General features: G+C 43.4%; 1 protein-coding gene across 3 annotated transcripts in view; it reads left to right on the top strand.

Moving 5' to 3' along the window:
• The first annotated feature begins 3,225 nt into the window (after positions 1-3,225).
• DPY19L1 (dpy-19 like C-mannosyltransferase 1) overlaps positions 3,226-11,512 on the top strand; it is a 52,046-nt gene continuing 43,759 nt past the window's right edge. Inside the window, exons 1-4 of one of the 3 annotated variants that reach the window (XM_074841339.1) lie at positions 3,226-3,739; positions 4,745-4,813; positions 9,877-9,901; positions 11,196-11,283. In XM_074841339.1, coding sequence (XP_074697440.1) covers positions 3,445-3,739; positions 4,745-4,813; positions 9,877-9,901; positions 11,196-11,283 — 477 coding nt within the window. In that variant the 5' untranslated portion in view covers positions 3,226-3,444. Of the gene's footprint in view, positions 3,740-4,744; positions 4,814-9,876; positions 9,902-10,543; positions 10,631-11,195; positions 11,284-11,512 lie in introns of those variants that run through there. The other 2 variants (XM_074841349.1, XM_074841358.1) reach the window with 2 other exon arrangements.

The raw sequence follows: 11,512 nt of genomic DNA, 5'->3' as shown, positions 1-11,512 counted from the left end.
GACAGTGTGTCATAACCACCATCCAACTCAGCATCCTGAAGCTGCTGATATCTGGCAGGGTGATTTGGAAATATGAAGAGACAGTCCAGTGATCATGGAAAATGTATGGTCAGAGAGATAGGGAAGACCTGGCAGAAACAGGAATGCTGTGTTCCTGGATGTGCTTTGTCCTGGGACAGAAGAAAACTGTGGACCAACATTTTAGGGATTTTGCTGTCCCTGGACAAAAGAAGTTTGGATAAGCTGATTAAGACAATGTCTCTCCTGTGGCCGAGTAGATATCCTTCAGCCCCCTCAAGGGTTCAGAGAAATCAAATTAACCTTCAGAGTTATCACATTTCCTCCCTCCCCCCTTTTTGATATGAACAGCAAGGTATGCGAGGGCTTACTGGGATCGCTCCTTTCGCTGTGATGTGCAGGACTAGTAATGAGCTACTCTGTATGAAATGTGATGTTGGAAATATGCAACTCCTGTGATGATATAAACCCAAGGTTTATTTCTTACTACTTGTGTCTTCAACAGATTGAAGCAAGTGACATTTTATTTTTAGAGGTGTACTGCTCTACTGCAGCTCTTTTGAAGTAGCGTTGATGGTTTTCTTTCATAGTTGCTGAATATGGGCACCTTTACATTTAAGAATGTGATGTTCTGTCTTTGCATTCTTATAACAACTTTCAAAATCTTTAGAGTTGTTTAGTTTAGTAGTACGTGCCTTTGTAATCAGGTTCTGTGGGCCATACCTTTTGAAATAAATTGCCTGAAGAGTTTATTAAAATAAACCAGCCTGAAGGTAATTGATTTGCTGCAGGCTGGAGCAGGCCCAGTTAATCTCAATGGCTGAGCCACAGCAACCATTTCAACCTTAATAATCTCAACACTTCAAGTTCCTAAGTGTTCCATGACTCTTGATTTTGGCAAAAATTGAAAATAGGTTTCAGGAGTTAAAAATCAGCAGGACATATCATATTACTCTTTTTCTATGCCAGTTACACACGGAACTCCTTAACTATCTGGAGCCTGTACATTTCAAACACTCAGCCAGCAACAATAGACTCCTTTGGTTACTAAATTCATGTCAAGGCTGCGTGATAAAAATCAAATATGAAAAAGAGCAGATTGTGGAACTTTTTCTCTTGGAAAGCAGGTGGGAAAATAGTATGCAGTCTTCAAACATTCAAACAGTGTTCTTTTTATGTTTTCATTTATATTTAGTATATAATAAGCACAGATAAATGTTTCTTGAAATGTTAAACTGCTACAGGTAATTCACATTGGAAGAAGGACCTGTGTGCTCAGGAGACTGCCCGGTTTATGTAGCTACATAAGCTGGTCAAATGGAAAATGCTATTTCTTCCTTGCTCATTTTTGGAGATCAAAGTAACACACGCCCTTTGCAACTATCTCCCCAAAACACCTGGAGGTAGAAGGATGATTTTCCCTCAACAAGCAAAGAAATGTGGAGCCAAGAGTACCTGTGACACATGGGGTCTCAGTCCCACAGACTCATTTTATCCGACTGTACCAGCTTGTATCTTTATCCTTTATTGTGGAAACAGCCTTTCTACTACCACAAAGACAGCAAAGGCTGTCCTGTTCTCATATGTTTGTTACCTCGGCAGCTGAATTTGGACCAAAATTACCTTCCTGTGCTAACAATATGCCAACTATATATTTCTTAAATGTATTCTTTAAATACTTAGTACGGTATTTGCTGCATAAGGCTCAAACCTTGCGTTTTGCAGGACATGATTCATACAAATAATTAGGAAAAGGAGATGAAAATAAAAACCAGAAGTTGTAAACATTTTAGAAAAGAGCCGCACATCTGTTATATCAGAGGAAAAGGTTGGAAAGGCCAGGAAAGACAAGCAAAGAGCTGAGTGGAAAGATGATGCCAAGAAAACTCAAACATGAAGAAAATTTGGGAGCAGAAAAATATACAGAGGAATGAAGAGCGAGCAGGGTCAAAGCCTCAAGACAGCAATGAAGAGCACTTGGGATGCAAGGAGTATGTATGGTCAAGAAAGAATTTCCAGGGGAAAAAAATAACAAGAGGTCAGGGAGGAAAAAGTGAAACGGATCTGTTTGGAGAGGTTGCAGTTAATGAGGTTTTACTCTGCTATGTTTAGTCAACATTATCAAAAAATGATAATTAATATATCCCTATCAGATGAGTCACTGTCTGGCCACTGCTGTGTGCTGAGCAGAACAGCACAGGTAGGAGGAGGAAAGGTAGTTTTGCTGTAGCTGGGTCTCGTTTGACAGTCCTGTTGTATATTCACCACCCTTACAAACACAGTAATTCCAGCCGTTAGCGCAGGAGCTACAGGAATTGCTGCTGTGAGGTGCTGAAGATGGCTGCTCCAGAAAAGTCGTGAAACAACATTTCGGGTCTCGAGTGTCCGTGTCACACAGGACCTCTGTGCAACAGGACCCTTTAACCTCTGAACCCAGGGAAACGTTTTGCCTGGAGTCGCACGTTGCCCGGGGGCTGGGTGCTGCCGGCAGCCCTGCCTCGTGCTCTCCTGCCGCTGGCGGAGGCCACCACGGCGGGGTGCCACCACGGCGGGGTGCCACATCGCCGGCACACGAGCAGGCAAACCTCCCTTTAAACTCCAACACGAGGAGGAGGAGGAGGAAGGGGCCTTTTCTGCGGCCGGGAAGCCCCTGGAACATGGCAACAGCACAGCCAAGTCACCTTCTGGCAGTTAAAATTTGGGGGATTTGACGGGGGGGGGGCACTGCAGAGAGATGTTTTTCCGGGGTGGGTTGGATTTAACAGAGTCGGCGCTTACCAAGCTGAACGGCTTAAGAACGGGCAAGGGACGGGAAACGGAGGGGAACAGGAGAGGGGACGAGGCGGGAGGGAGGAGCAGAAGGCCACGGCAGCGCAGAGGCTGGGGCGGCCCCGCCCGCACAGAGGCCGGCGGGAAAACCGCGGCCGCCCCTCAGGGGGGAGGAGAGCGGGAAGAGCCCCGCTCCCGCCCCCCCGCTGCGGGCCCTGCGGAAGGGCGGCGGGGTGGCGGGAGCCCCGCGCGCGCGGGCGGGGGGGGCGGTGAGCGGGGGAGCAGCGGCTCTGCTGGGCTCCGGGGCAGCGCGTGCGTGAGCGGCGGGGCGGAGCGGGGCAGGGAAGGGGGGGGGGGGGGGGTGGCGCCGGGAGCCGTTGCCCGCCCCGCCGGGGAGCGCCGCCCCCGCCCCCACGTGGCCAACCGGGCGGAGCAGGCGGCGGCGGCGGCGGCAGTGGCGGCGCAGCCCGGCGGAGTAGTCACCGGCCGCCCCCTCGCCCCGTTACTACGAGCCCGCCGGCTCTGTCTCCGCCCCGCGGCCTCCGGGCCCTGCCCGGGGGTGGGGGAACCTCCTCGCTGAGGACCGCCCCCCTCCCCTCCCCTTCGCTCCGCTCCGCTCCGGCGCGGCACCCCGGCCCCGGCCGGGAGTATGCGGACATGGTCGTCCCGACCCGAGGCAGGAACAAAGAGTCGCCGCCGCTCAAGCCCGGGCACCAGCAGCACCAGTCGCCGGGCGCCAGCCCCGGAGGCGGCCGCGGGCGCCCGCCGCCCTCGCCCGGCAGGCAGGTCCCCGGCGGGGCCCGCGCCATGCGGAAGGGAGGCGGCGGCCGGCGGGGGGGCAGGAGCGACCCCCAGAGACCCTGCAGGGAGGGGCCCGCGGCCGAGGGGGAGCGGGACGCGCTGGGCCGCGGCCCCCTGAGGCTCCTGCGCGTCTGCAGAGACCGGCTGCGAGGTGAGGTGGGGGGGGGTGAGGGGAGAGAGCCGCCCCCCTCCCCAAAATCCTGCCCCCCGCTCCCCCTGCCCCCCCCTCGGCGGGGGGACCAGCCCTTCCGCCCGGGGGAAGTGGGATGGGGCTCGGTCTCGCCTCCTTCCCCTCTTTTCCGGGTGTCGGTCGACTTGCCCGACTCGGCGCGAAAGCCCCCGTCGCACCAGGTGGCTACTGGAAAACTACCGCCCGGGGACGGGGAGCGCCGGGACGTCCTTCCCCGGGAGGGCGGTCCGGGGGCGGCGGGATGCGGAGCGGAGCGCCTTGGCCAGGAGGCGGGCACCCCCCCGGCGGCTCCCCGCGGGAGGGGGTGTCTGGCGCTGCCTGGGGCCGCGGCGGGCGGCCGGTTGCTCTCCCCGTGCCCGTCCTCCAGCCTGTCACAACGGGAGGAGGTTAAAGAAAAAAAAAAAAATAAAAAAACAAAAAAAAGCAAAGCTGACAAGACCTACGCTGGTCTCGGCGCGAATCGGGGGCGAGGGGAAGCGAAAGGGCTTTTTACCACTTTAGCATCCTTTGGGGAAGAAATGGGAAGACGTGCTGTTTGTGTAACGAACTCTCGTGAAAACAGCCTCTGATCGTGTTGACTAGCTCAGTTTGTAGTGTTGAGATGGCCAGCTTGTTCCTTGATCACGCTTTGCTGAAAGGATGGAGGGTTGCGTGCTCTTTAAAAGGCTGACTTTCTGTTTGAGCAGATTTGTCAATAACATATCTATGTAGGAATCATCTTTTAACAAGTTACTTTGTAAAAGTTGTGTCAGGAATTAAGAACCTGATGATTTGTGTAGTCACCTTAATAGTCTGTGATGTCTAAAGCTTTTATGTGTAGTTACTAACTGGTATGAAATTTCTTTCAGCATTTTTGAAGTCTAGACAAGATTTTTACAGAAAACTAATGCTGCAGAGTTCGAACAGATTTCCTTTTACAGAGGATGTTCTTAATTGATCCTTAAGGTATTTGTTTTCTTTTGCCAGTGTTTGTTGACGACAGAAAGGCCTTCATCGTAAGAGCTGACAGCAAGATATGGCTCACTTTCCTTCTGGGTAAGTATGTCAGGGATAAATACTGTTCTTCTAATCTTTCTTTCTCTGGAAATGTAAACAGAATCAAAATATATTTGGGAATATAACTTGGAAAAACAAAAAAGCATAGCTTTTTTTGAAAAGGGACAGGAAATAACTTCCCACCAGGTAACTTTTGTAAAGCTGTTACTGTAAAGTTGATGTGGTATCAGAACTAGGAATAATTGTCCAGGTATTTATGGATCTCTCCTATCCAGTCATTAATTTCTAGAGAGGGGAGAAAAAAAACCCCAACTCTTATAAAGTAATGCAATCAAAACAGCTTGTTTTGGAAGGATTACGGGTGGAAGAACATACAGCTGTAGGGGGATGTAAATTCAGATGTTATTATCTGTGGGAATATTTCGGAGTAAATAACAAAATGGCTAATGGCCAAAGTCTTGGAAAAAGCACCTAAAGTATTTTCAAAATTAAATAAGAAATGCATTCCTAAAGTTAACAGATGTTAAATAATAGCATATTTGTCAGATGCGCAATTAGATATACTCTTAAAGGTATTATATTAAAAGACTGTCAGGGTATTCCAGAGATGCTGGTACTATTAATCACACCACCAGTAGTGCTTGTTGCCAAAGGGAGTTTCTTCAGTTTGATGGATTACATTGCAAGGTGGTAGCAGGGAAAACAACCCTTAGCTTACAAACTAATTGATGAATAAACTGTTCCTGAATTGCTTTGCTTACCGCTGTTTATTCAGCATTTCCTAGACTAGTAGTGACTTAAATGATATAGAAACGTGAAACTGATGGTCAAAATTGAAAAATGCTTTCCTTTGATTGAAATATGAGAGCAGATTAGGTAGAGAGCTTTATAATTTCTGGAGTTTGAATTTGACTGTGAAACCCAGATAGCCAATTAAATACTTCAGGGAGCTATTTATATTTCTAATAGGAGTAAACCCTTAATAGCAAAGCATGTAGCAGCATACAGTATTTGCACTAGCAAAGAATGTACATATACTGAATATCAAAAATAGTGGGTTTTGGTTAGTTTTAGTGGTATTTGAATTTTTGTTGTTGTTCTGCTTAAGCTTTAAGGCCCAGATTTTAAAAACAGAGGCTCCCACAGTTGGAGCTAGTTCTGTTATAGGGTGTGGATTTTTTTCTCTTAAGGATTTTCTCCAATTTACGTGCAACAATGAAGTTGTCAGATTTTCAAGGACGTTCTTAGGCAACACTTTGCCTTATTGTGTTGGGTTTCTTTTAATTGACTACTGAATTGAGGCCTTATTCTTGAATTGCACAGAATCTCACAATGAAACATCTTGACTAAGCTGGAGAAGTAGTCAATGCTTGCACATTCCTCATTGTTCCCAGTGCTGCTGTATTCCTACCTAGTCACTCTGGGGATACTTGCAGAGTATTAATCAGTTTCTAATATGTTTCACATCCTGTTGCATTACAGTATCTCAGCATTTGTTGCTCTCTTGGTAAATGAGTTCTGTATATTACGGCTTTATTCTTCAGTATTTAATTTCCAGAATTAGAATGCTTTTTATATGCCATTCATATTGCTTTTCTTAGAACAGAGCACAGGCAAAAATAGGAAATCTGAAGAATAAACTATCAGACTTTACATAATAGCCCTAGTCTGCAAAAATCTGATCATATGCTTTGCTTTTAAGGATTCTTAGGTTGGGTGAGAAAATGGCATCTGCAAGTTGAAGTACATAGTAGCTGTAGAAGTCTTTGTAGCATTAGGACTCTAGTATTCCTCTCCTGTCCTCTCCTTCGTTCCCTCCCCAATAAGGCCGTTAATGGGATCAAAGGATGGTAATTTAAGAGAGCTGATCTGCATGTTTTCCATCAGAAACTAGCTTAATGTAAGTCTGGATGCAGTCTGTTGAAAAATGCCAATTTGGACTCATAGTGGAAATCTATGAATTAAGCGTATTTTCTCTTGAAATGTGAGTAATTACATGAATTGCTGTGTGATTATAAAAGGTCTTCGTTTTATACTTATAATAGAGTGATACTGTGAAGTTTTATAAAAATGTATATGAAATTCTCCAAAATAACTGTGAATGTGTTTACACTTAATGCATTGACTTTAAATAAAACATTTACAGAAGGGAAGAATCAGATTTAAATATATTGTTTTCTTTATGAAATAAGTGCTATGTTTGAATCTGAAATGTAATTTCCATATTAATAGATAATTTATTTGCAACAGTAAAATACTGCATACTTGGCTTATTTGGAACTACATGAATTTGAGATCGTGAACAGTACTGGTAGCTAACGTGCATTTATTTTGACTTTACCGTATATTCTTACCTAACATGTAATCTGTCTTAAAACTGATATTTTTCTTATAGTTGGGTTGTGTGTATATGTAAATGTATTTCAGCATCTAACCTTATTGGGAATCTTAGAAATGTTGCTGAGAAATTCAATAATGCCTTGTGCAAATATGAGACTCAGTAAGTAATAACTAAGAGAGCTATGGACTGCTCTGTTTCTTTCCATACAATTACTACAAAATGTGTTTGTTTATGGAATATGATTTGCTGTGTTGCTGATATAGCTAATGTGCCTACCTGGAATTCCATCTCTTATCCATACCTGCTTTTCTGAAAAAGGAATTTGCAGCTTTCCATGAGAACTAACATAGATGTCCTTAGTATAAAAAAATCTGTGGTTCCTGAAACTTTCCTAAGACTTTAAATTCCACTTAATGTGAACTATACTGAGCAATCCCCTGGTGAATTTTCTTTTTTCTAGAAAGTATATGTAAAAATGTAAAGTTTTAAATGAAAACTTGTGGTATTCATTTTCTAACTGAAATCCAGGCTTGTCTCTGAGAAAACTACTCACTGACTGAAGCAGAGCTGAAAAGCTCTTAAGGAAGTTTCAGTGTGATATCGTACAATGGTATTGTACAAACTCAAGTACTATGTGAAGTATGTAACTCGAGGCAAATGTTAAATTGTACAGGCAGGTAGTGTAGAAACTTTATTTCCCCTTGGGTAATTCTTTTTTTTTCCTTTTTTTTTTTTCCTGTCTTGCCCAGTTTCAACTCATGTGTCTTTGCATACAAAACTTTAATATTAAAATTGAGGTTCTTAAATGTAGTTTGTTGCATTATGACCTGTGGTGACAATGATGACAAGTACTGCCAGCAGCACCACTTCCAAGCTCTGTGTTGGAGGAACATGTGGTTTGCAAATATATACTAGGGCATGAAGTGTACATTCAGTCCACTCCTCTTCCGCCTAAATTTAGTGGTTTTGCAAAGGTGTTTGTCTTGTCCCAGAAACAGGCCACCATATGCATGTAACATGCAGTCTGAACACATGCACGTTCACTACCTCTCCGACCATGTTCTACATCAGTGTGCAGGCATTTGATGTATGTTTTGCCTAAGTGCAAGCAATTTGACCCATTCCACGTGGCGGTCAGAGAGGCGAGGGTGGTGCCTGGGGCCTGTGCGGGGCAGGAGGTGTGTGCAGATCAGCACCCTGGAGAGGGACACGGTGCTCAGCACCTTTCTGGCTCCGTCTGGGTGGAAGCAGGGAGGGTGGTTGTCCTCTCCTCTTTCTCTCTGAGCCATGTAGCCTCTGTGAATAAGAGGGCTCTTCATTAACCTAAAGATTTTCTCGGTTTGAAGTCAACCAGTCTACCTGACCTTTTTCTATGGCGGAGAGCCAGTGTGTGCCTAGAGGGCAACCAAGTCACCTTCAGTCTAGAAGGAGCACCGTGGTCCTTCTAAATGCCCACCCTTTATCCCTCGCTCATGCTGGCTTTGCTTCCATGGTGAGCTCTGGATATGTTGTAAATGCTGCCCGAGCAAAATGGGGTGACTTCTCTCTGTGGATCTTGTTGTGCTCAAGAAGTCAGAGACCTAGACTGTTTCCCCACCACTTTATCACCATTTGTCTTTTCCCTTTGTCGCTTGGATCACCTTCCTTGTTCTATACTTACTTGACAACAGTGCAAATAGTCTCCGAATGGACAAAGGGAATGTTATTACATGCAGAGCCTACCTTTTTTAGCAATTAGAGTCTCAATTAAATCTGTGTTGGTTCTCATGGTCTGTTTGAATCGCTCAAATTTACAGGACAGTGTACTCTGTAAATTAAACTTTACTTTATGAGCTTATTAGGAAAGAAAACAAACAAACATGACAAATAAGGGCTTAGTCCACTTTGTACAGACTAGTCTAACATGGGAATTCACTAATTGATCAGTTAAGGCATAAGATTTCTAACTCACGAGTTCTCTAACTTGCAACTCCTAACTTGTGTGCCTGTGAGCAAAGTAGTTACATAGCTGATGGTGGGAATGCTCATCCTTCCTCTTCCATCATGGTGCTGGTGTCCTTCTGTATCACACCTCGAAGCATAAAAGCCTCAGCAGTCCAGCTGCTGCTGGATTTTCTTCAAAAACTTTTTGGGTAAGCTGATGTATTTATACCTTCCAGCTTGGAAGTTCGGTCTATACCATTTTCATGAGTTAGCAAATTCTGAAGAAACTGCCAGATGATCGATAAGTGAGGATTATTGCTGCAGGAGAGAGCAAGCTGCAGGTGATAATGGCTGCATAATGACCTTCAGTCCTTTCTGGCCACCATGTCCTGCCTGTGTGTTGCCCTTGCTTTGACCTTATGTAGCATACATCGGGCCTTAGCATGAGCTGTGTGTTGGCCAAAATCTGAGCAGTGGTTGAGTGAACAGTCACAGTAGGTATCTTAAAAATGTTGAAAATATTTAGCTTATTAAAAAAATGCTTCTAATTCAGTTTTGTTATTGATAAATGAAATGAGTGCATTAGATTCTGATGGATCAACTTGAGTGATGCAGGATATAGGTGGGAACATTGCCTGTTGCTGAATACCATCAGCATAATTTCAAATCTTTGAAGAGCTGGCCGTGAAAGTTAATTCAGATGTTCCTATTCTTCTGTTCCTCTGGAGGCACCTTCTGTGCATCTCTGAAGTAGTACTGTAATTACTATAATGAACATGATTTCATGTTCAATTATTCAAATATTTGAGTAACTTGACACGTTTTGTTTCCTTTACAGCTGCTTTTGCAGGAGTCCTACACTGGTAAGGTTAAACTTACTGCTTGAGAGTAATACGGTATTTTAAAATAATAAAAGTATAATTTTGACTTGTATTTAGACAAGCTATTGGGATAATTCATATTTAGATCTTTCCTCTCAAAACCAAATTGTTGTCTCTAAGATGAGTAATTCTGTTCTTGTGAAACTGACGTGAAAGGTTTCTTAAGCCTGTTCAGTGAAGAGTGAAGCCTGCTTTCCAGGTGGAAAATTGTTGCTTGGCTATACAAATTCAGGTGCATTTTCACTAACAGACCTTTTTTACTCTCAGGGGGTTTTGAAAGTTCATGTAAATCCTTTCAACTTTCTCCTATGTTCTGCTTATTTAGATTCTGCTTTAATTGTTTTAGTTTTACATCATGTTTTGTCTAACTGCTTCAGAGAAGTCTGGCCAATGTTTTCTTTGTGTATGGAAGAATGGCCTTTCAACTACTTTTTGTCAATCCTCGTGTTTCAGGTTCTATCCTAATCCTCACCCTTTATTGTAGTATAGACTCGAAGTAGAATGGCTTCTGTAGTGATTTTCACTGGCTGCTTTTGCAGAGATAAAAAGTAACAGCTTCTGCCACTCTATTTTTGTTTCCTAGCTCAAAAAGAACTACTGATTTTTAGTACTTTGTTTCTTGCAAATTCCTATTCAAAAGCAGAGCCATGTGCACTGCTCTGTTTCTTTCTTTTTCTATCTTTTCTGGAGATGAAGTTCCTCTTGGTAATTGTAAGTTTTGCCTCCGAAGTTATTTGCATTTTTCCTGGCTCTTTCTTTTTTCCCCCCTTTAGTTATATCTTTATTTAAATACACTTTTGATGGTAAGCGCATCTATATATAATGGCGGATAACTACATTAAAATACAAGTCAGGAAAGATTTTTGTGGAAAAAACATATGCTACTTGTATGTGCACTGTTATTTTCCCCAGTTTTAATCTATGTTTCTTTTCATTTGTCAGATATTTGAATTTTCTTTCCTAATAGTAGACTTGATAGTTTTAATAGCATTAAACTTTTGATCCTTAAGCGTCTGCACTTCAGTTAAAATACATTACAGTATTATAGCTAATTCTATAGAGAATTATTTAATTCTACTATGGGTTCATATTTTTTCCATTTGAAGTAATCTGAATAGAGGAGAATGTTGGTATAGTATATGAGTAAATTAAAATAGCAGTTTGTAAGTAAAACTTGGATCTTCATTGAATGTTTTGCCAGCTGTTCCTTGGTATGTATGACTTTGTACAGGTTCTAAAACTCCTTATTCAGTTTTAATTATTATTATTTTAACAGGTGTCACATAACAACTCTTTTTGAAAATGACCGTCATTTTTCTCACCTGTCAACGCTAGAAAGAGAAATGGCTTTTCGCACGGAAATGGTTAGATTATGTTTCAATAAAAATTCAGTGATTGGAAAACTTCTGTCTGTAATCTTGTGATAGTGGGCTTTCCAAAATTTCTTAATACCTTCTGGATAAGTAAATATATGGATATCTTGCAACTAATGTGCATTACACTTTTACGCACAGAGCATTTGTGTGTCTTGCAGCTGATTACTATGAACGTATCTCTTCACTGTTCGCTTATAATTTAAAAATATGATTCTAG

Source organism: Strix aluco, chromosome 1, assembly GCF_031877795.1.
Source record: "Strix aluco isolate bStrAlu1 chromosome 1, bStrAlu1.hap1, whole genome shotgun sequence".
Classification (NCBI taxonomy): Eukaryota; Metazoa; Chordata; class Aves; order Strigiformes; family Strigidae; genus Strix; species Strix aluco.
The sequence above is the reverse complement of the archived record's forward strand: the minus strand, read 5'-3'. Positions and strand labels throughout refer to the sequence as shown.